The sequence below is a fragment of the Buceros rhinoceros genome, unplaced genomic scaffold, assembly GCF_000710305.1.
Source record: "Buceros rhinoceros silvestris isolate BGI_N320 unplaced genomic scaffold, ASM71030v1 scaffold37651, whole genome shotgun sequence".
Taxonomy (NCBI): domain Eukaryota; kingdom Metazoa; phylum Chordata; class Aves; order Bucerotiformes; family Bucerotidae; genus Buceros; species Buceros rhinoceros.
Genome location: NW_010396656.1, coordinates 2,066 through 26,787, shown reverse-complemented (window position 1 = coordinate 26,787; position 24,722 = coordinate 2,066). Strand labels below are relative to the sequence as shown.

Below are 24,722 nucleotides of genomic sequence, written 5' to 3'. Positions count from 1 at the left end.
CTCGGGCCTGCTCTCGGTGCGGGCTCTCCGTAGTGTGTGAGTTACCACGTAGCAGTCTTAAGGCCGAGAAGCCTGTGCCTGTGTAGGTGCTCTTCCCGGCGCTTCGGGCTTTTGCAGGCCTTCAGAAGTGATCATCAGAACAGATTAGGGGGTTTTACTGCATATGTGATATGCACCCATCAGGCAAATAGGGCTGCTTAAAAGTCAGGTCATTCCGCAGGCTGAGTGGTTTCACCAGCAGGAGGCTCATCATAACTGTTCTCTGTGCGGCAGAGGATAATAACAGTCTTTCATAGGAGCAGGTCTGTTCCGTGGTATGGTTTGAAATACGTGTGTAAACCGTAATCAAAAAGCTTTCTGTTGAAAGAGGAAACATGACTGTTTGTTTCGAGTCTCCCCCCTCCATGCACATACCTGCACATGTAGGTAAACAGTCAGCATTACGATACTGTAAAGTTCTAATGTGTATAAGCTGTTTAATTTGTTTCCGTTAACTTAATTCTTTATATCTGAACATCAGGGGAAATGCTGAAGCTTCTTGCATGAATGTAGAGATGACTAGATGCTAGACAGTAGGATTAATTTGGTTGTAGTTGAGGAAAATGTCATAGTGCCATTGATTAAACCCTTGTACTGTATATTGAATTAAACTGTGTGAACCAGAAGTATATTAAAAGTGAAAAAAATAATGTGGGGATTTATGTATAATTTGCAATCAATAGCTATTTTTATTGCTATGGATAAAGCCTTTTGCTTATGTGGATTGTCTAATTTTGTAGGAGCTCAGGCTAACACTTGAAAATATTAAAGCTTTCTGAAATCAAGTTGCAAACAAAACATGTTTCTTACAGCATCTGTATTACAGCAACTGGAAGAATAAATTTTGGATGCATACATCCATATTTGTCAGCTCAGCTCTGTATGTACATGTGTGTGGTATATGTGAAACCCAGCATGTGACAGTGTGAAGGCTAGCATTTAAAAGGTCCCTTGAGAAAGGTGCATATTTACACTTAAAGAAATTTATTTAGAGTAACCCTATGGACCCGAAAAGGTAACCAGCAGCTAAATTGTTGTTTTGATTATATAATACCATCGTTTGTGTTGTTTAAGATCTGCTTTCCTCTTGCTCTTACTGAATAGCTGCAGGTTTCTTTTTTTTTTTTAAATAGAGAGAATTTGTTTTTCAACATGTAAATATTGTATGGCTTCATATTTAACTTGCATCTGAGGTATTACCATCAGACCTTGATACGCATTTTCTAGAAGAGATACCTAAGGAAAAAACCCTTTCAAAGCTGGATGTGATTAGCAACTGTATGCAAATCAAAGCATTGCATTGTCGAGTTAATATATGTGCTGTAAGCATGTAAGGCAATATTTGATGGAAAGAAACAGGCATCTCAAATTTAAGTCCGCAAATGATACCGGTTATTGGTTTTTTTGAAAACTAAGTTTCAACCGTGGAGTGAGTCAGGGTATTTGTGATTAACAAAGTCTTCCTCTGGTTTGCATAGACAGTGTCCTTAAATGTGCAAAACTAAGAACCTTGCCCTTGAAACAGTACTCTGTTCCCGAGGTGTTTGCTTTGCTGCTATGTCAGCATCTGCCCCTATGCCTAGTATGTTCCTGACTTACTCTGCCATAAATGGGAACAATTGTCCAAACTGTATGTGGGGAAGGGAGGTTGTTTCTTACCTATCACTTGGGTTCTATAGAGAAGGCAGCGTGTAGGATGCTTTTTTATTTTTGTCTGTAGTGGCAAGTGTTGACACTTGGAAATCTTTTGGGCTATGTCAAGATAAAAAACACCACGTTTCTTTTTTCTTGTTTTACAGAAATGGGTGTTATGCCTGAGATAGCTCAGGCAGTGGAGGAGATGGACTGGCTGTAAGTAGAAGTGTATTTGGGACTGGCAAAATCTAATTTGCCTTTCGGCAATATATGACAGCTTCTTAAAATACCTCTGCTGTCACATTAAAACAAAGCAGATAAGTGCTTTTCTTGAACTGTCATTACATCTCATGCGCTTCTTTTTGGTGTGAATGACTGAAGAACACAAATTGTGACTGCAGTGGTAATGTTTAAATTTGGACAAGGACAACTGCTTGTACTTCTGTGTTGTTTGTTTGATAAAAGCCTTCATGCTTCTACCTCTGTGCCTCTGGTTTGTATGTTATGTATTGTGGGATTATCGGATAAAATACTGTCGCATAATTGATGCTAGTTTAGTAACCGTTTTTCAGACTGTGGTCTGAATTTATGTTCTTCAGAGTTGATGCTTGCATGTCAATCTTTTACAAAAGTTATTCTTCCTGGTTTTAGTTACTTGTTTGGCTAAAATGTTTGACTTCAGAACTTGCTTTGAATTGTCTTTCAGAATGTTGTCAGTATGGACAATCTCAGTGTATGGCATTTTTCTTTTTTCATATGCATGGTATTAATTGTCTGAAAATGCTGGTTACATTTAGTTATCTTTACTTTCTTTTCCAGTTTTGAGTAGGACTCTTGTAAATGTGGGCGGTGTAAGTGGCTTTAAAAGTGAAACTCACCTAAAGAAAGGAAGACAGGGAGTATGTAATTAATGTTTCTCCTATCGTGCAGCACAGTGATGTGAAATGTAACCCTCATGTCAGGATGCAAATGAATCCACTGCATCCACTAGTCACTTCCTGTCAAGATACACCTTCTCTTCCAAGCTCTTGTGTAAATGGAATCCTTTTCACTTTCTTAGCTGCAAGCCAGGAAGAGTGGCATTTACCGTGGCTTCTGTGAGCTCCCTTATAAGCAGAAATTCCTTTTTGTACTGGTAACATCAGTTTGTGAATGTGTTCTTTCCTGTAGTCTTCCTACGGATATCCAAGCAGAGTCCATCCCGCTGATCCTGGGAGGTGGTGATGTCCTTATGGTAAGTATGCAGAATAGCCCTATTCCTAGGAAGCATACATCTTTTAGTTGTTGTTTTTGCAGTCCATTCCCTCCTTTTCAGAAGGGTCTGTAGTTAGATTAGGTCTCCTGTCCTTCTTCAACAGAAAGTATGTTCGTCAGCTAAAAACCTCTTTTGAGTTTTTTGAGTTTTGTGTTTCCAACTCGTCTTGCAGATAGGATTCATTCTTTTTAGGCTTTTTTTTTTTTTTTTGACAACAGTCACTGCCACATGAATGAGAGCTCTTTGATTTCATTAACTCTCCTTTTAGTCATAAACACCTGACATAGATCTGTATGGAACGTGACTGATACTGCATAACAAATGCTTCAGAGTTGGTAACCTTGAAGATGCCAGATTAGTATGCCTTGTTCATCATGTCTTTTGCAAATCTCTGTGTTCTTGGTTCCATAACCAAAGTAATGCTTCCAGTAATCTTCTGTAGCACCTCCAGGTATCGGTGCATAGACACCGATTAGATAGTTTTCCTGTGAGCTGTTAATTTAAGTCTATTGTGAAGGTTTTCTGTGTTTGTATTTGCATTTAATTTGTATGAATCAATAACATTACTGTCTTAAGATTTTCTGTATCGTGCAGAATAAAAGTAACCTTAGTGTATTAAAATGAAACTATAGAACGGTTTTTACAGTGTAAGTTGCAACTCTGGTTGAGCTTTTAAATTTTTCTTCCTGTAGGCTGCTGAAACAGGGAGTGGAAAAACTGGTGTAAGTAATCAAATTTAAATTAGCAGGAAGTAGAAGTCTTGAAGTGGTGAAAGGTGGTGTGTGTGTTTGTGTATGTGTTTGTATATGTATTTAAGCGCTATTATTGGTAGTCTTTACAAACTTGTAGGCATGTTTTAAAGTGTTTCTGGCCCTGGGTATTGCACCTGAAAACTAGGCTGAATGTCTGTCTGTAAATACTTGTATAAATTCTGGAATGAAAATCACTTTCCATTTTAGGCTTTTAGCATTCCAGTTATCCAGATTGTGTATGAAACACTGAAGGACCAGATGGAAGGCAAGAAAGGGAAAGCAACTATTAAAACTGGTGGGGCAGGTAAGTTTTTATACATCACGCTCCTCAAGTCTGGAACGCTGTTACTTCATGTCAATTCCATCACATGCCAAAGTAAAGTTAACCTAACTTAGCATTAGATAAATATTTTTTCTGTAATTTTGGATAATGTAAATAGAGTGTCATCACCCCAGATTTCATAGAACAGTGAATAGAATTTACTGATGGAGTCATGGAAAGAACTGGGGTACATTTGACTGCAATCTTAATAATGCTTATTGTCTTTCAGCTTAAGGCTGGCTGAATCACACTACGCTCTTCTGAAAGCCGTACTAGTTTAGTGTCTTGCAAGATGTGAAATGGTAGTAGCATCCAGCTCAAAAAACAGGAGTTTAAAAAAATCTTCCAATTGTAGGGATAGATCAGACAGTTGACACTACACAGATGGTTTGGGCCTCTTGAGCTTGAGCAGAAAGCTCTTCTAGGCTCAAACTTATTTTTATGTGGTTGAGGTAGCACTGTAGTGTGTCTTTCAGTTCTGCTGTGCTGAATAAAGCTGTTGCATTCCTATTTGCACCTAGCTAGATTTGGAAGCTGCGTAACATCTGAAGTTGTTGCAGATTTGAACTAGTAAATATTGAACTGATCGGGAAATGCTCAGGGCCGAAGCCCACTGATAAAGAATAGATTGTAACCGTGATAATATCCTTACAGTATTTAAGGGACTATTATAGATCTATTTAAATAAGCTTGCAACTTGAAAGCTAGTAACCATGTCCAGTCTCTGTTATTTATAGGTTGTGATTTATGTAAGTGACAGTAGCCGCACAAACAACGCTCTGAAGATGTTAGGGAAGTTCTCATCTTTCAGCTTTGTCATAACTACTGCTACAGTGGTGACAGTAGGGTCAACTTTAAAAAAAAAATATTAAATCCTCCCTGAAAGAATATACTGTAAATATGCTTTGAATCCTGATTGAAATGGCATCTAGTTTTACAAAAAAATCCTTATGTTGTAGAACCCCGAGGCTTTATTGCAGCATGTTGTTTGGCATATGAAAAATGAAGTCTGAATTTTTATGTACTATATGTGCATGTATCTTACTTAGCTCTTCAGTAGTGACAGTTTGTAGCAGGGACCCTTCTGCGGATGGAGTCCGAGTCACAGATCGTATACCAATATGGTTAGAAATCGTGCTCGTTTATTGTTTACAATACATCTCAATTTATAGACTCTTGTCCACCCGACTAGCTACATGGTGATTGGATAGCGTCTCCGTCACACAGACAGCGTGCATCTCTTAAGGCACTGTGGTTGGATAAAAGGGGTTAGTCCACACACAGCTACTGTTTTGGTTAGAGTTAATAAAACAAGACCAGTTAGAGATGATTTCCCACACGATAGTGTTGCAGCTGGGTTTCGGCTGCTAAGTTTCCCAGAGAGAGTAGCATATTTTCCACAGTTCTAATTTCTGCTAGAAAGATACACCAACAACAGTTTAACTGATACCCTGAAAAATACCTTAATGTAAATCTGAAACAGAAATAACAAACACATTTAAAATGCATTGCTCTTAATGTAGTTTTGGATATTTTCTAGCTGAATTTGATTGTGAATATGTGGAACTCTGGTTTATCTTAAAAATAAAACTGAAACCAGTGAAGACACTTGTAACTAACTTTATGTGTGATCACCTTAGTAGAATAATCTGAACTTTCATAGAATACCTTTGCATTTGGCATCTCTGCCACTCTTCAAGTTACAGCCCTTCATTTTGACCTCATACGGGTTGGACTGGAATGGAGTTGTCTCCTCAGAAAATTAAGGCAAACACTGTAGTGCCAATGTGAACTTCTAATTTGAGATGTCTAGGCTTACCTTGTTGGTTTAATACTTTTTCTTTTCTGTTTTTCAAACTTAGTGCTCAATAAATGGCAAATGAACCCGTATGATAGAGGATCTGCTTTTGGTGAGTGGTCCTAATGCTCTAAAAGTTCACTTGGCGAAAAAAAGAATAAACTAGAAGAAAATATCCATGAAAATTTCTTGAAGTTAGAGAGGCAGTTTCTGTAACTAAAACCTTCTTGTCGTTTTCAGCAATTGGATCAGATGGTTTGTGTTGCCAAAGCAGAGAGGTAAAGGAATGGCATGGATGCAGAGCAACTAGAGGCGTAACTAAAGGTAGATATAAAATTATGTATTTTGGAGACTCTCCTAGAAGTTTCAACTGAAATGCCCGCTTGTCACCCATTGCTAATGTAAATGGTTGCGTTTAAAATTTATTAATCATCTGAACAAATATGCTATTACTCAGTGTACTCCTAGATGAAGACTTTGGAGTGACAGATACCTCTCGCTTGCTCTCTTTGTGTTCTGAATTACCTCTTACCTGATGGAGTTGGAGGAGACGGAATCATAACACCCATTAGAACACGTTGTATTAAGTTGTTATTAATAGGGAACAGCTACTCACGCAGTACTTTCAGTTGTTTCCTCGCACATACAGACACGTGCTCACACAAATTTCATGGTTAAAGTGATTGAAGCAGTGGTTAGAAGGCCAACCGAAGTCTTTACTCAGAAACAGGGTTATACTGATACTCTGGTGGTTCTAAGCGGGAGTTCAGAAAGACCCTCAAACAGTCCCATTCCACCAGGTGTGCAGATAATCCTGTAGTCTGTTTGTTCATAGCAGCCAGCTGGATGTGTTTAAAGTTACACAACCAGTTGTTGGTGTTAGTGCATACTGGTGGTCTTGTACTGATTTGGCATACCCCTGGTCTTCTGATTTTATCAGTTCTTGTGGATTCAATAGACCCAGTGGTCTCTAGCTTACCACTTCTTTAGAGCCTTTCACACACTACCTCTTGGCATGTGCTTATTCTCTCTTTTGCCTGCTGTTCTCTGATAATGTTTCTTAATTACTTCCGTACCTACAGAACCTTTTCACACCTACGCAACAGGGAATTTTATGACACTTGTAGCAGGGGTGGAAATGTTAGACTTGCGTGATCTTGGAAGTAGCCAAACTGAACCACTTTGATGAAATTGAAATTTCGGTGTTGTATCAGAACTTTTCATTCTCTTTTAAAGGGAAATACTACTATGAAGTTTCCTGTCATGACCAAGGCTTGTGCAGAGTGGGTTGGTCAACTATGCAGGCTTCACTAGATTTGGGTAAGTTTCCTTCAAAAGAAGAATCCCATGGATGGTTTCATTCATATGCAACGGCTGGAGTCCTATTCTAGTTTTGCAGAGAATGGGCTCCTTGGGAAGGATAGCAATATAGGGGAGCTTAAAACTTTTTGAACAAATGTTGTTCTTTCTGTAGAGGAAATCTATTTAGGTGGTGGCAATGTTTCTCATCCCTTGACTCTTTCCTTTTCATTTCAGTTTTTTAATGAAGATGACTGGAAACTAGTAAAATAAATAAATGTGCTGGTACAATAATACTGGTTTAGCAAATATCAAAGACAGAATTCTTTAGTTAGCACTGTGTAATATGTTTTTGTTACATGATAGCGTTCAAGGCTTTGGTTGCCAGTACAATGAGAAAACATAGCCTGTCAACCAAAAGATAAAAAGCTCTACTTTGTCTTGTCCTCAGGCACTGATAAATTTGGCTTTGGTTTTGGTGGCACTGGTAAGAAATCTCACAACAAGCAATTTGACAGCTATGGTGAGGTAAGCTTGAACTGTTTATTGGTAGAAACATGATTAAAAGTTTTGCATGTTGGTTCTGTGCTGTAACAATCAACTGTCTTTTATAACGATGATAACTTCTAAGGGAACGTCACTGGGCAAAAGTACCAAGAAACATTGAAACACTTCTGGGGTAAAAGCACATTAATAGATTTAACAAAGGCATCAGCTTGAGGCTTGTGATCATGGCTTGACTGCAAATATATTAACTCTTCTTTAGAAGATAAACCTTTTCTATGCGTTAGAGGTCAACTATCTCTTGGATTTATTTCTTGACTTGTTTCAATCTTAGCTTGAACACCACCAATCCATCTCTATATCTTGATGAATATTTAAATGAGGGCATTGTATCTTGCTTATTAGTAGTAAAAGCAGAAGTAATAGCACAATATGTCAAAACACATACTTAAATTCTAATAATACGTGGTTAGTTGTGCTCTATTCCTGGCTATTGAGTTGTTGTAACCTTAATGTACACTTCTGCAAATGTCTACCAGGAATATCTGTGGTGGTTTTTGTGTAGTGTGCCGGTCAGGAGTTCAGATGTTTAAGCATGATTTATGTAAATATGAATGATACAGCAGAAGCTCGAGTCTTATTGTGATATTGATGAACTCTCAATGCCTTAAAACTTGCAATTTCTATGCTACAATAGTACTTTCTGCAAGAGTTAGTCTTTTTATAGTCAAAATATTCCTGCTAATGTGTTTGGTGCTCTAAGCTTAGATTTACATTGGCTAATAAATGCATGACTAATGCAGTTTTCCATAATGCAGAATACTTCCAGGTAAGTAACTTAAATTTATCATTTTCAAAGTGTTTTGTTCTGAAGTAAATTTGAAGCAGCAATGACTGTTTAAATATGGAAGATAAATTGGGCAGTTTCCTGAGGGTTTGTAATCAAATAATAACGTGCATGCTATTTACTGCAGAATTCTTGGACTGAATGAACGTGCTTCTCTCAAATTAGCATGCAGTAGAAAGAAGTGGGAAAACTAAAAGCTGACAGAGTGTAAGCACTCTGTTTTCTTAGTACACTGAACGCTAAAATATCTCACCTTCGCAAACTTCTTTTTGTTACAGGAATTCACTATGCATGATACAATTGGCTGTTACCTAGACATAGATAAAGGACAAATAAAATTTTCCAAAAATGGTAAGTTTTTTTCAGTTTCTTTTTTGGAGTTTTATTGGGGTGCTTGGATTGGGGGAGGGGTGAGGAGATGATCATGCACAGATGCAGAGTCTGACTTAACCCTGCTTTCAGGGAAGGACCTTGGCCTTGCTTTTGAAATCCCACCACATGTAAGGAACCAAGCACTTTTTGCAGCTTGTGTACTGAAGGTAACTTATGAATATCCCAGATGTGTAAGATAATGAAAATTGTTTTGATATGTGTAAAATTTGTATAGCCGCCTGTAAGTATGATAGCAGTGCTTGTACACTCTCTGCTTCCTGTGGTCCACTAGTAGTTCACTACTGGAGTGGTCACCCTAGTGTATTACCTTTTGAGTACAGTTCAAAGTTAAGCATCAAATGTTTAAATACAAATTTAAATACTTGAATATAAGGGTGGAATAGCATAGATAATTAGTTCCTAATACCAGTGCTATTCTGTCTGTACTTAACTTTGATATGCTGTGATTCAACAGATAAAAGCAAGAAACTTATAAGTGCCAAAATTCCTGTTTCTTTTTTTCTCAACTCTTAACATTATGGTAGTGTAGTAGTATGTTCTTCTGGAGTTACTGTCCCTGGGATGATGTCTTACTGAGTAAAGGTTTTAACAAAAAAGGTTTTGGTTGTCAGAGAAATGTAAAGTCCAAGAAAATGTGGGGTATGTGGTGGTTTTATTTTTTTTCTTTTAAATAGTGGTTTGTCATTGAAAATGAATGGAACATAAAACTTCAAAAAAGGTTTCCATGTATCTGTAAAAGTGGGAGTATTTCGATGTAGAAGAAAAGTGTGTTAAGAGCTAGAACCATGCACAAAATGTCTACCAGGTTTAAGCCAGCTTGGGGCAGGGAAATGTGTAAGATGGGAGGAAACACTCCTTCACTTCTTCCTCATCTAGCTGGTTTCTCAGGGGGAAATTAATTATGGGATTGTTTCTCATTTTGCATAGTCTCTTGAATCTGTCTATGTGACACATTTTTGTTGAAATCTAGAATGCTGAATTGAAATTCAATTTTGGTGAGGATGATTTCAAGTTTCCACCAAAAGATGGCTATATTGGTCTTTGCAAGGCTCCGGATGGTAGTGTTGTAAAATCACAGCACTCAGGTAGGTTAGATTTTTTTAAACTTCTCCCAGTTCTATATGGAGATTGTGTTATACAGCATCTTTTGATTGCTTTGACTGCTTCATTACTGCTGTTTTCAAAGTCTTAAAATGATCTTACTGGCAGAAATATTAGTGCTTTTTTAAAGTATTCCAAGCTTTCTTCATCTTAAACCATAAGTAGTCTAACGTCTTGAACTTAGAAATGCATCAGTTAAGAAGCTCTGTTAAGTTACTCATGAGTGTAATCTTTAGAAGTGTATGTGTTTAAGCTCTTCAGTACAGTTAATTGTGCTGCATTGCCAATATAGCCGCTCTAATGGCAAGATTGACTTGTAACCTCTGACTCTGAATCTGAAGCTACTCATAATTGGGTGAGCAATATCACCCTTTAATGGAACATTTAGAATCTTGAGGGGTTTGATTATTAGTAGAAAATCCAAGTTTGTTTCTAGTAAAAAATTCCAGGATAGGAATGTAGTTTGTCTTAATGGCATATTTTTTTCCACTTAGGAAGTGCACAAGTGGTTCAGACACAAAACCTTCCAAATGCTCCAAAAGCATTGATTGTAGAACCATCAAGAGAGCTGGCAGAGCAGACCTTGAACAATGTGAAGCAATTCAAAAAATATGTTGATAATCCCAAATTAAGGTAACAGTACATCTGTTATAATTGTATTTATGGTTTGGTCCATGGACGATACCAATGAACTTTCTGACTTTTCAGCTACAGTCAGACCAGTTGGGAGGGGCTGTGCTGTATGAATGGAGTAACATCTTTCTGGAATGACAAATCTATTTGGATTTTTTCTTTAAGGATCACATACCTTTGATAATCTAATGTTTTTAATCAAGGAAAGTTCATCTGCTACTTACTGCCCTTCTTTTCTGAGCATCTTCATGTGTTCCTCACCTCCCCTGGCCCTCTTTGCCTCCTCCTGCCCTCCTCTCGTTTGTTTTTCATCTCCAAGAAGCAGTTAGATGCAAGGTCTGCTCTGTTTGCATTAGCGTATTACAGGACAAATGTTGCAGTGATTAGCATGGGGATGCAGTTCTGAAAAATGAATTGCCTACAAGCTGCTTTGGTCTAAAGTTGTTTCTCTTTTGACTATACTTACAGAACTTAAATGTCTCCATGTTCTAAACTGCAGTCAATTTACAAGAGTGCTTTTATCAGAATTACAGGGGCATAGCAATGGGGAGAGGCAAGCTATGATGTAAGACTTTAGTTTACTGTTATTTGTAGTTTTAGCTTTCAAGAACACAGGAAACTTATTAAACTACTTTGAAATTTTTAAAGAACAGATTCTTTTTTAATATGGATTTGGTTAAGGTGTTTAACACAACAGCAGTAAAATGAAATTCAATTCGATAACAAAATTTCCCACTTCTTGAATTAAAATACAATACATATGAAGGGATGAAGTTTAAAATTAATTTTTTCCTATTATTCTTTAAATTGCTGTTCAGAACTGTTAAACATTAACTACTACTGTTAAAGGATTCACTTTTCAGCCAGTTGTCTATTATATCTTCTGAATGTAATAGATTAGCATGTGTCAAAATATGTTGATGTAATTTTAGGGAACTGTTGATTATTGGTGGGGTTGCTGCAAGAGATCAACTCTCTGTACTGGAGCAAGGAGTAAGTTGTATTTTTGTTCATACGATTTAGTAGTTCAGGCTCTGAATAACTCGTGATGTTGCCAGAGAATAGTAATGGTGCTTCTTGTAACTCCTGTAAACCTGATAAAAAGAAATCGTGCAGCTGATGGCAAATTCGTCTTGCACTGGTCTAGCCTTTTTTGTTTTACTTCCATGGCAATTGTCAATACAAATGCTTATAGTACTTGGTCAAAGTCTGCTGAAGCCTGAGTAATTTTGAAAATTTTAGAGTAAAGGTGTAATTTTTTCTATTTGACCTTAACTAACAAGACAGAGATCATTTTTCTATTAATTTCTCCTTCATGTTTATTTGAATAAACTGGTATGCAATTATCAGGATCAACCTATACCACAAAGCAGTCCTGTATTTAAGGAACTGGTCTATCTTCAGCAGCGTGGGATGTACAATCACTTCAGTCATGCTATAAAGATAGCATAGTAAATTTATTTATTTTAGCTTTTGGAAGTAAGACCACATCACTGTTGATAAGTTTTCCAGTGATTCTAGCTGCCAAACTACAAATTTTCTCCAAAGCAGGCTTGAACTGGAAGATTGCTACACTTTCACATGAATGTTAAATTCACGACAGTGAGCTCTTCCATCTGGCAAAATCTTAAGTTATTTCTGTAGTTCATAGACCTGATATGTATTACTTCCACAGTGACAAAAGTTGAATTTTTTATCCCCATTTAAAAATGAATCTGTTGGATTCAGGTAACAAAGCTGCACGGGTTGGAGAGTGGGGGATGAGAGAAGGGAGCAGGGACACAACACTTCCTGCTAAAGAAAATGGCCAGGGAACTGAGATGAAGGTTGCTGGAAAAGTTGTGGGATCTCTCTCCTTAAAGATACCGAAAATTTTATTGGACAGATACCTAAAGCCACTTAGAAGTGGTGCTCGATTTGCATGTGATGGTGGGAGCAGAGACCAGATGACCTTAGGAGTTCCCTCTAACCCAAATTACTCTAGGATTCTAAGGAGTTAATTAATAGAAAATAGGGCACCATACTGAATTTAATAGTCTTGTAATCTTAAATTTAGACAAAGCTGGTAATGCCTCTAGTTATGGGACCAGTTCATACTCTTTTATGTATTTCATAGGTAGATATTGTCGTTGGAACTCCTGGAAGACTGGATGACCTGGTCTCAACAGGAAAGCTTAATTTATCGCAAGTCAGATTCCTGGTTCTGGATGAAGCTGTACGTAGAGAACTAAGTGATACTTAAGTTTGTTTCTTAAATGCAGTATGACATTCCTAAAGTCAGTGAAATATCATTGTTATATAGCATTTGGTACTTGAGTGGAACAATCATTAGCTACCTATTGACTATGCCGGGTTAATAATCTTCTTGTTTGTAACCATGGTAACCTATGGTTTGTTTGGGGTTTTCCCCCCCCACCTTATAGCCTCACTGGTAAAGCAGTTTGAATTTTTTCTGATAGCCTGAAATATATTTCAGGCCATATTCACAAGGCAGTGAAGTCTCACTGTACAGGGAACTGGAAAGAATGAGGACAAGATAAGCATTTTTGATTACTCAGCAGGTCTTGAGGCCAATGAACGTTGTAGTCAGTATGCTGTGAAATTAGTTCCTCTCTCTGATCTGTTAGAGTACAACTGAATAATCACAAGGATGGAATGCCTTGAGTATTAGGTAGGAGAAGCTGCTGAGACAGATGTTCAATTTCTTGGGAAACACAGCAGCTGCATTTGTAAATACTCCAGATTTTTACTTCTTTTTCAATCCTTAGTAATGGTATCCTACTCAGGCATTGACCTGTCCAGCTAATGAAAAGAGAAATTCTGAGACTACTAGTGTATTGCTTATTTAACTCAGGTGTATAGATTGAGAAATGAGAAGTAAGAATTGCAGCTTTATCTCTTTTATTCTCACGTAGGATGGCCTTCTGCTCCAAGGTTATTCAGATTTCATAAACAGGATCCATAGTCAGATTCCTCAGATAACTTCAGATGGAAAAAGACTTCAGGTATAAAATTTGTTTGTAGTTTTGGGTTTGTTTTTTGTTTGTTTGGTGGTTTCAGAGGGGTTTTTTTGTGTGTGTGCACTACTTTCAATTGTTGACTGTGGCATGGAGCATGCTTCTTTGAGGTAGAGTTTCTTAAACTTCTTGTCCAGAGCTAACACTGTTCATTGGGTTAGGAATTGCCTGTGACTATGGATTTTTAGGATCCTAGATCCTGAAGCCCAGTGTTTAGCAGTAGTTGAGTTATTTAGATATAAACATATCTGCAAAAAGAGTGACTTCATACATTATGATTTCTAATGCTCTAATAATCTTGATCAGCTCTCAGTATAATTCTACTTTCTTCCTCTTAAATGACTGGGTTTTTATAAGAGAATGGTCAATTAACTTTGTGTCTTGACTCTTGTCAGCTGGGTGTTTTCTGTGGTGAGGAAAAGCCCATCAGGGACTCTTTTCTATTGTGCTATATTATTGTATAAAACTACATAACATTCTTCCAGTTCTACCCTGACCTTTTTGCTGGGAAAAATCTGATCTTTAGTGGTATCTGCATGGCTTTTTTCTTCGCAGGTGATTGTGTGCTCTGCAACACTACATTCTTTTGATGTGAAAAAACTATCGGAAAAGATCATGCATTTTCCGACCTGGGTTGACTTGAAAGGAGAAGATTCTGTCCCGGAAACTGTACACCATGTAGTTGTGCTTGTAAATCCAAAAGCTGACAAACTCTGGGAAAAGCTTGGCAAGAATCATATCAGAGTAAGTGATCTGTAAGGGAAAATTAAGACTATTTGCCCATGTTTAATTATTTAACTTTCAGATTTGGGGTCTAATGTTCTAGGATCTTTACCAGCTTAGTGCACCTGAAGTTATTTGGTCTTTTTTTTCCCATCAGCATCATGCTGTCAGTGATGTCATAACAGTTTCTGAACAGCTCAGTCTTAAAAATGTGATTGAGGAAGATCTTGATAGAGTAGCATTCTGATTTGTACTACAGGACAATGACATCACGCTGCTTTTTCTCTCATTTCACAGCTAATGGCCTGTGGCCTAACTGTAGTTAGTACCTGTCTTTCCTGATTAATCAGGAGAAAGTAAACCTTCCAACATAGATCATTCTGTAAAGTAGTCTATGACCTATGTGAGGCAAGCAATTTTTGGAGAAACGGATTTAATCTCAGACTGTGTTTGAGAGTAGTTTAAATTCAGCATTAAGCTGACACTTACTCATGTGAGCAGGTGGTGGTCAAAGTCTTTAGGTTTTGAGTTATGAATGCCCTGGGACTTACGTATTTCATTCTTGCAGTTACAATCAATAGGTTTTCTAACCCCTCATTGTCTCTGGAATCTCCCTTTGTTGTCTGTTTAGAACATTTTCATTAAGTCTTAGGCATGAATTTATTTCTCTTGGGTTTTAAGTTTATATCTGATTCAGCCTAGCAGAGGTAAAAAGGTAAGGAATAACTGTGTTTGTATGACTTAGCCATGTTTATAGTACATTGTCAGGTTTGGTCTGTTTGGATTTTTTTAATACAACTTGTTCAAAGGCTGTTTCCATGCAGTGTCTGCATAAATTTTATTATCCTTTTATGAAGAAGCTTTGTGTGCTTATACTCAGACTTTAAGTGAAGGTAGATTAACTTATCTGGTGGGAGAACAGAATGCTAAGATTACTTTTAAACTATTTAATTTCTTGATAATTACGAGTATTTCCTCTGAAGTATGGACTAATGATGTGGGGGGTTTATTTGTTTGGGGTTTTTTCTAGACTGATGAAGTACATGCAAAAGACAATACACGACCCGGCGCTAACACTCCAGGTAATCAGCAGCACTAGTTAGGTAATAGCTTGTGAAATAATTCTTTGTAAATGTTGTGAAGTAAGGGTAAATTATAGTAGATATCAGCCTTAAGTCGTTTTTATTTCTACGTTTTTGTAGTTGTGAAGAAAAATGTGTTTCTCTAATTAGGGGCTAGAGAAAAGGATTTGAGTGTGTATTTTGCAGATATATAAACAAGTCTTTGGTGTGTATAAATAACCTGAAAATCCTGAATAGTTTTGTTCTTTCTGGAGCTGGGGAGCACGTCGGGGGGAGAAGAAAGAAATAAAGGTCTAGTTCGCTTGCTTTGCTAAATAAAAGTTTAACTGTCTACTGAAAGGCTAGAGAAAACTAAATGTCTTCATATTTTTAAACAATTTGAGTGAAATAATGTCTTTACTTTTACTTAGAAATGTGGTCTGAAGCTATTAAAATTCTAAAAGGGGAATACACCGTTCGGGCAATCAAAGAACACAAGATGGACCAAGCCATTATTTTCTGTAGGACTAAAATAGATTGTGATAATATGGAGCAGTACTTCATCCAACAGGGTGGAGGTAATATTTTTCGTGAAAACCATATTCTGCTTACCTTCCTGTTTTTTGGTGTATTTTTTTTTCCAAAGCTAGAATTGTGTGATAGAGGTCACTGATATTTGGACACCACTCAAATAAAATCATGCTTAAGTTTTGTTTGGGGTTTTTTTTGATGTGCCAACTGGACAGAAAGTTAGGATTTGGTAGCAGGGAGCTGCAGGGGTGCCCTTTCTGGGAGGAGGCAGTGAACTGCCCCGTACCTGTTTCAGACAGCTCTGAAATGGCTGGAAAAGTATATGCTGCCTTTGCTGAAACATATCTAAGAAAAGGCGGTAGTTGCAAGGGGCAGGAGACACTGTAAGAAACATGTGCATACAAAAGTACACACATATGGTTGTGTGAAAGGAGGAATATGAGAGAAAAAATGGGGACACTGAAAGGGGATGTGTGAGGAGAAAGGTGGACACACGTGTTTGGAGAAGCAAGAGAGGTTTAGGAAGGAGTGAGAAGACAGACCTACACAGACCTCATCTGGGGAGGGGAAAGGAAAGGTATTTGTTTAATAGTTTGTCTTGTTTTCCCCCAGTGCCTGTATCAGTAATTAGTTTGTATTAACTGGTAGTAATAAGTGAAATTTCCCATAGCCAAGACTTTTGCCCACAAAGCGTATTTTTTTTCCAGTTCTGTTTGGTGTTGTGTCATAACTTGTTATTAATGCATTGCAACTCTTTCAGGCCCTGACAGGAAGGGACATCAGTTCTCTTGTGTCTGTCTGCATGGGGACAGAAAACCTCAAGAAAGAAAGCAAAACCTGGAAAGATTCAAGGTGATGCACCAGATTTTTCTTTTCCCTCACTTCCTAATATCTGTTATCATATGTTAATTTGTGTTGCTAGTTCTCCATTTAAATTAATTGTATTCAAATGCTCTATTTTCCACTTGCTAAAATTCTGTGAGGCTCCATAAAAGATTAATTGGCTTTTAAAGTCTTTGGTAATTGAATATTTTTAAAACTTATTTAAATATTAGGCAGTTTGGTTTCAATTAAGCCATTAATTGATTTATACTTGCCTTACCCTACTGGTGAAAGATATAAGGATGTAAATTGACAAGCTATTCATGTTCAAAAAGCATTGTTGCACTGTGGAAGAGCTTTATTTGAAGTGTTCCTGAATAGGAACAGAGACACTTCAAGGTGAAGTAAGTGTGAAGGGCTACTGCCTTATTGCCAGGGATTTTGTTTATTTAGCACAACACTTCTTTACAACTGTGTTTTCGTAGAGAGGAGATGTCCGTTTCTTGATCTGCACAGATGTTGCTGCTAGAGGAATTGATATTCATGGTGTTCCATATGGTAAGACACAACTTTTGAACTAAGCCATTGAATTGCTTATGGCTTAAATATATTTAAGTTAACTAGTCAACTAGTTAAAACAGATACATGATTTACAGCTTCATTTTAAAAAGCTATTAAAGGCTTGAACTAGATAAATTTTGGTTGTTCACCATACCTTCTCAAATGTTTATGATCTATGCTGGGGATTCTTCATTTGTTTTTCTGCTCTTGTCAAAAAGTAATTGTGGAGAAAGCAGTTTCATTGTAGAAGCCTTAAGTGTAGGTACTGAGGTAATGACATCTTAACCACTGTGATAGAATGTAAAGTATGTATATGGGCTAAGGAGAAAGATTGCAACAATCAAAATTGTATTTATGAGGTGTCTGGTCTGTGATCTTAGCTTGTTTAAAAAAAAAACTTCTTATCTGTGCATTGTGTGTATCTTACAGTTATCAACGTCACACTCCCTGATGAAAAACAGAACTATGTTCATCGAATTGGGAGAGTAGGCAGAGCTGAGAGGTGTGTATGTGTTCAGAGTAGTTGTCATGTTTTCTTGATTATTTTCTTGTTGTTTCATAAGTTGGCAGTAGTTATTGAAATACATTTTTCTCTCTCCATTGTCTCCTAATACTTCAGGATGGGTTTGGCTATCTCCCTTGTGGCGAAAGAGAAAGAAAAGGTAACTGTACTCGAAAGCAAAATTGAACAGACATTATTTACTGCTGATGTCTGACTTAATCCTGCATTGGAAAACTGCTTGTTTGGTCTTGCTTAATTGAAAGGAAATTTAGATTGGTGTCAGAGCTATTTTTCATACTACAATTAAAATGAATGTACTGAACTACTTCAGAAAGTTTAGAAGCTGTCTACTTTATTTCTAGGTTTGGTATCATGTATGCAGTAGTCGTGGAAAAGGGTGTTACAATACTAGGCTGAAGGAAGAAGGAGGTTGCACCATATGGTACAATGAGATGCAGGTAAATGTTTTTATTTAACCAAGAAAGTTCTAAGCCCTTTAAAAGACTGAAGGATATAGTTCTTGTTTTATCTGTGTAGTTGAAGTACAAAGCTAGGTTTGGGGTGTTTATAACCTTTAGAAAACTTTGCAAGTTATACTTTCTGTAAGTTATTTCTTTAATTATAAAAGCTTGTTTTTAATATTCCCAGCCAGTTCTGTTGGCGTCTATTTTCAGCTTCTCTGTAGTCTTCCTAAGCAAATGCTGTTAAAAGTTACAGGATGTTAGGTACAGATTTTTTTAGATGGTTTATCGCAAAACTGTAACACTGCAAAACTTGAAACTTTTTCCTCTAACTTGGAAATAGTGTGTCGTGTAAGTACGTGTTTGTTGGGATTTGTATACCCAATATGAGTGCTCATTAAATACGCAGTCCTTCCATTCTTTCTACATTAAAGAAGAGTGAATGATAAATCATATGTGGTAAAATAAGATTGGACTGCGAGCTCTTTATTATAAAGTAGCCCCACTCACTAGGCATAGGGTAGAGCAGTATGTAAAGGTTTCTAGGTAGGGTAAAAACATACTGAGATCAGGAATGAACTTGTGTAGTTCATTCGAGGGAAAAAGACTCTGTTAGTGTTTGGTGTCTGTGACCATATTGTTTTCTGTGTTCTGTTTCTGTTGAAACTACTTGAATGTGATTGTGCAGAACACTCATTTGACTGAAGTCTTGGACCATAAGAGTATTTTAAGATATATTTTATGGTTTGGTTTTTTTAGTTGCTCGGGGAGATTGAAGAACACTTAAACTGCACTATTGCCCAAGTTGAACCAGACATAAAAGTACCAGTAGATGATTTTGATGGGAAGGTTACATATGGGCAGAAAAGAGCTCTGGGTGGTAAGCAATGACCTACTCTTGAGTTACACTTCAGTTAAGCAATGCTTCCTTTCTTGTTTGTTGGTTGTGTAACTAGAGAATGATAGATTAAAAAAAAACCTGCTAGTTCTTTGCTGTCTTCTGCATTTGTTATGTGCAGTCTACAGGTTGCAGATGACCAAAGTGCGTGTATGCCTGTGTTTTTGTTTGTGCTTTTTTTCTATTAAGTTAAAGTTACTTTAACTTCCTGAATAACTGTGGTTGGGCATTATCAGTTCTGCTGATTGGTTCTGCTTTGAACACATCATTTAGATTGGGTCTCTTTTGACAGGTGGACTGTATAAAGGCCATGTGGATATTCTGGCACCTACAGTACAAGAGTTGGCTGCCCTTGAAAAGGAAGCTCAGACATCTTTCTTGCATCTTGGCTATCTTCCTAACCAGCTGTTCAGAACATTCTGATTGTGCCACACTTGCGACAAGGCTTGAGTTAAATGCTCTACCCTGCAAATACAAAAATCCCACACTATCTCTGAGTAGCAGTAGTTAGAAAAGGATTAAAGTTAAATGCACTTCTTGAGTGATGAACAGTGTGTTCAGTGTGTTAGCTGTCTTGATAAAATAAAAACGAGTCAAAGATGAAATGTTTTGTTTTGCTCTTCTTTTGTCTTGCCTTGACGATTACTTTGCAGAATTATTCTTTCCGTAGCTTCTTGGTTTATTGAAAATATAAGTGTAGTTAAGCAAATCTGGATGAAGTTTAATTCTATTCCTTGCAGAATATGTGTTAAAATTGCTTAACTAGCTGTGAACTGTAATTTTTAATGCTGGGTTTTTTAAAGACACATCCATTCTCGGACAGCTAATTTGTATTTAAGATATTGAGGAAGAAGAAAATCTTCCTGACATGTATTTGAAGCTCTTGGTTATCCTAAAAACTTTAAATCTAGGCTGATAACTGCATTTTGATTCTGTAATACTATACTTCTCTGAGTTAATGTGTCTTAAATTTCTAAACTGATCCTGTACAAAGAATTCTACTATACTCTGAGTTCATAGGAAAGTAACACACTAGTATCAAATCAGTTCATAAATCTTTTTCTTGCAGCAGTATAGGTTGAAACACTTAATGCTTCTTGCTTTCAGCCAGGTTGAATTTGTTCAGATGAAGTTACTGTAGTCTGATGTGGGGGTTTTTAGCTTCGTTTTTTTTTTTTTTTCTCTAGAGATTCTTCTAATGATACGTAGAAATTTCAGTGACTTTGCCTGCAAGTTGTCACCTAGAATTTCAAAGGTCATTGGATATGCCTGACAACCCAGAATGAAAATAACCTTTTCCCTTCCGCATGAAAACTGCTAGTCATGCCAGTCCCCTTGCAGAAAACAGTGGAAACCAGAATAAACTCAAGTTGCGCAAAGAAGCAATTCAGACAGACTGGGAGTCCTAGCTGTTATAATAACATAGATTTCTAATAAAGTTAAGCAAATTTATGTATTAAAGTTACTGTGACTATGTGGTGTTATAATAAACTGCTCCTTATATACCTTAATACCTTTTATATATTTTAAAATGGGGAAGGATGGGGGGTGGTTTTGCTGATGTGCCTTCAACCACTGCAGCATAAGGGAGAGATACAGGGGGAAAGAATTTCTGGCTGAGGAGCTTTAAAGGTTGACTGAGATGTCAAGAACTGAACTGTATCTTGTGCTGAACAGAAACCCCCTTCTGCCCTGATGAGCAGTCTCTAGGAAATTTATTTAGTTGAGGTGGCACACAATCTACTTGCAATTGTTTTGAGGGATGTGTTCTGTTTTTTTATATTACTTTCAGTTACTGCTGTCTTAAAACACTAAAAAGATGAACTTGCCAGAAAACATCACATTTCTTCATAAAGCAAGTAAGGTTATTTTAAAAGAACTTAAAGCAAAAAACAGCTAAATGGAATCATACCATATATCAAATTAAGTTCAGACAATTGTCCGTGATTGCTCACTGTCTTTTAAAAATTTCAGAATGCCCATACCTAGTAACAGTAAGTGATAAGCCATATGTAGCTAGATAGGCATAATTCCAATCAAAAGTTTAAACTACCTTTCTTGAACCAAGCACTGACTTGCTTTCACATGCACAGTCAAGATAGGGAGATGTTTTCACACCGAAAGTTAAAAGTCAACAGATATATAGGAACAGTATATTTAGGGTCATGTGATGTTGTACTTCTTGTCATTGGGAATATTCCAAGTGATAGGAAAAAATAAATTGCGTTGAAATTGAGTACTTAATTGTGTGTTTATACATACATGTAGGGGCTGCTGCATGTGTGTGCTACATGTATGTAACTGGGAGGAGGGGGCCGGGTGGGGTGTGCTTTTTGCTGGCTGTTACGTGGCTTAACCACTGACTGCCTCGTGGTGGTGCTGATGTCTCGCGTACGGCTGCAGAGGCCGTTGGTCTACCAGCCTGCTGTTTCCAACCGGGTCGGTTACATTTTCCCTGTTCTTTTTTTCTCTTTAGAAACAGTTTCAAACAAACAAAAAAAACCCCAAAACCAAAAACAAAACCCAAAACATTGCAGCTGTTAGAACTGTGTGTGTGGAGCGCAAACAGAGAAGGACGCTTGCTTCACTGGCTGACTTCTTGTTGCAGCTTGAATAAACATGCAGTTTAAGCTGCTAGGATGGTTATTCCACTAACTTCTGTTTTACATGGCTTGTTCCTTGTCTGGATACAACACTAATTCTTCCTACTGTATGTGTCAAAACTGTGTTTATTTTTCTTCTCAGTGTTGATCTCTAGGTCTGACTAACTGAAAACAGCACCAAAAACTAGGTTTCCTTAAGTGCCCGTGGTGGTATCTGTTGCAATTTACTGGCTTTAGAACTCTGTAAGCAATTTTCATGAAGGCGAGCTTGCTGTGTGTCAGCTTTTCTGACCAAAAAGGGGAAATGTGGAAATTCAAGATTAGCTGAAGTAAAATGAGCAAAATAATTCTAGTTTCAAGCTTTTTTCCCCCGAGTTATATTTCAATAATAGATGTGAAGTTGGGGTAGGGAGAGATTTTTGCTGCCTCTTTGAGTTTATCATTTGCTTATTGGAGCACCCTTGTGTTTTTGAGTAATTTGCTTTAGTACAATTTCTTGAGGGAATTCACATTCTTATTGGATGATTAACTATTCATTTGAGTATTTAAAACTACTGGTAGTAATCTTTCTTTGTTTTCCTTTACACTGCTATAAAGGTTCCTTTTATGGAAGGAAAAAGGATACAGATGGTGGTTGCCACTCGGCATCCAAACTGCTGAGCTGGGGCCCCCAAAGGCAGGAGTTCACTGGTGTCTTATGCTTTAAGTATGTCTGTGCTTTGCTACTGTGAAAGCAGACAAAATTGCTGCTGGCAACACAAGCTTATACTCCAGTCTTCTCATGTTTATGGAATCACACACACAAATAAACATGCCTGGTCTATTTGAAGATGTAATTGGCCTGTGGTCACTACCATATGTGAATACCTGTATAATGGAATAAGCTGGGCTCCTACTTAAACCAGTTAGCAAAGTAACTGCATCTCAAGTAGATTAGATAAAATGTAAGAAAGGGGGGAAATGGGCGGTGAGTTCAAAGGGTGAACTTTACCAAGGAGTGGATACTCATCTGCCTTGCCCCACTGCTTGTAGATAGGGAAAATGTAAGGGCTAGGGACACTTAAAGAAACCCTTTGTAGCTGCAGTTACACAAACACGTGCCAAAAGACAAATAAAGGTTATGTAAGGGGTGAGGGAGGTGTGGCTTGTGTAAGGAATCCTCCTAACAATAATAACACTTCAACAAGTTTCTTGGAAGTTGTTACTTTGCAGGTTCTGTGAATGATGAGCAAGCTCTTAATCATTTCTTAAGATGTCTTCAAAACCCACTTTGCATCTTGCAGTGCTTTTTGTCTGTGGTTGCTGGTTTCTTACGAATATGGCCTGATCCACAGATGGAGAAACTGGGCTAGAGGGATGCAGTAATCTGCTGAATGTCAGCCAGGACTGGCAAGAACTTCCATAATTCCTTAGCAGCGATGATATATTAAAGGCTATTTCATGATACTCAGCACATGAATGAAATAGTCTTTCATAATGATTGTTGTTATTGGAGAACATACAAAGTACATTCATGAAGTATACTCTAGGTCTGCTGAATACCACGGCTTAGTGGAGTGCCAAAGGCGTATAGCAGAGTATTCCTCTTGTCCTGAAGGGATTTGCTGGACCTAATATTTGGCAGAAAAAATAAAAGGAGAAACAGCTAACTGATGCGTGGGGAAGAGATTGCTGGAATTCAGCTGATTCTGGTTAACACTGAGCTAATATGTGATTAGCTCACCGTTAGGGGGTGACAGGATACGCTGCCACTCCAGAAAGACACAGGTCTCTCTCCTGTAGGTGCCAGTTGTACCTTCCTGTGTCCCACAGAAAATTGACGTAACCTGCAGCACCTCTAAAGAGCGTCAAGCACTTGTGTTTAGACAACTTGAACCATCCTATGTATATAACAAAGATTCTTTAAAAACTTGACCGTGTACGGGAATGCCATAGTACTCCTTTCACAAACTGTGTTGCCCCTGGGTCTTGCTTTGTTTGCTGTCTTTTGATAGCACTGAAGTGTTGCAGAATTGTCCAGTGACGGCTTTCTTCTGTTTGCTGATTGTTGCAATACACAAAGCTCAATGAGTGATTTGGATGGTATCAATTAAAGCCGTCCTTCTACAGATCTGTTTTTTGAGAACTAGCATCCTTTTAACCAGAGCCGTGATTGTGTTAGAATTAGTTCAATTTATTGTATGAATTATGAAAAATAATGTGGAGGGTAACAAAAAGCAATAGAAATTATATCCAAATTGCTTTTGCTGGTATATTTGACTATCTGGTAGATTTATCAGGATTAGGTATGCCTATACATTTGTGAATTTTTGCTTATGACAGTTGCTCTGAATAACAACGGTATTTTTAAATTAAGTGCTTCAAAATAGGAAGTAGATGATTTGTTAGCATACAGTAGTATGTCATTATGCTTTAATCAGCTCTGTACCAAAAGCAAAGGTTTGGGGGGGTTTATTGAGTTTTAACCTTTCTTAAAAAAAAATACTGCAGTTGCCCTTCACTCCCTTTATAACAAGAGTTTAAGCAGCATTCAACTGCATAGTTTAAAAAAAACTAAGTTTTGTGAAAAAGAAGGTCTGTTCACCTGGAAGCACTGATCTTTGGTGGTGTTTCTAATGTCTGAAACAAAGAGAACAGAATATAAATTCAGTAAAAAATTGTAAAATAGTCTGAAGCCATCTGAAGTTTTCTCTCAGCAGCCCAAACTCTGGTTAGAAGTTCTGGCAACAGTCATTGTTGCCAGGTGGTGCTTTTTCACTAAGGACATCATTTAGTCCAAGTTTCTAAACCACATGGTATATGGTAAATAAACCTAAGTTTTTCCTGGATTTTCTTACTGAGCTTTAACATTTTTTGGTCTTTGTAGCTAAAAAAGGAAGAAGTTTGTTGTTAATCTTTCCGCATCAAACTTGTCGTTTCCCCCCCCCCCACCAGTTTTTTTTTTTTTGTTGGGTAGCTCTTGTGG

The 24,722-nt window shown here is 37.4% G+C and overlaps 1 protein-coding gene across 1 annotated transcript in view; it reads left to right on the top strand.

Moving 5' to 3' along the window:
* DDX1 (DEAD (Asp-Glu-Ala-Asp) box helicase 1) overlaps nt 1-19,759 on the top strand; it is a 20,085-nt gene extending 326 nt beyond the window's left edge. The window contains exons 2-26 of the mRNA XM_010145959.1: nt 1,839-1,890; nt 2,845-2,908; nt 3,622-3,651; nt 3,889-3,985; nt 5,866-5,913; nt 6,042-6,125; nt 7,038-7,121; nt 7,552-7,628; nt 8,730-8,802; nt 8,914-8,990; nt 9,815-9,929; nt 10,440-10,578; nt 11,511-11,571; nt 12,695-12,793; nt 13,494-13,583; nt 14,151-14,339; nt 15,349-15,400; nt 15,811-15,957; nt 16,671-16,762; nt 17,218-17,290; nt 17,723-17,795; nt 17,913-17,955; nt 18,158-18,253; nt 19,016-19,136; nt 19,447-19,759. Of these exons, the coding sequence (XP_010144261.1) occupies nt 1,839-1,890; nt 2,845-2,908; nt 3,622-3,651; nt 3,889-3,985; nt 5,866-5,913; nt 6,042-6,125; nt 7,038-7,121; nt 7,552-7,628; nt 8,730-8,802; nt 8,914-8,990; nt 9,815-9,929; nt 10,440-10,578; nt 11,511-11,571; nt 12,695-12,793; nt 13,494-13,583; nt 14,151-14,339; nt 15,349-15,400; nt 15,811-15,957; nt 16,671-16,762; nt 17,218-17,290; nt 17,723-17,795; nt 17,913-17,955; nt 18,158-18,253; nt 19,016-19,136; nt 19,447-19,577 (2,207 nt within the window). The 3' untranslated portion in view covers nt 19,578-19,759. The remainder of the gene's footprint in view (nt 1-1,838; nt 1,891-2,844; nt 2,909-3,621; nt 3,652-3,888; nt 3,986-5,865; nt 5,914-6,041; nt 6,126-7,037; nt 7,122-7,551; nt 7,629-8,729; nt 8,803-8,913; nt 8,991-9,814; nt 9,930-10,439; nt 10,579-11,510; nt 11,572-12,694; nt 12,794-13,493; nt 13,584-14,150; nt 14,340-15,348; nt 15,401-15,810; nt 15,958-16,670; nt 16,763-17,217; nt 17,291-17,722; nt 17,796-17,912; nt 17,956-18,157; nt 18,254-19,015; nt 19,137-19,446) is intronic.
* Nucleotides 19,760-24,722: the final 4,963 nt, after the last annotated feature.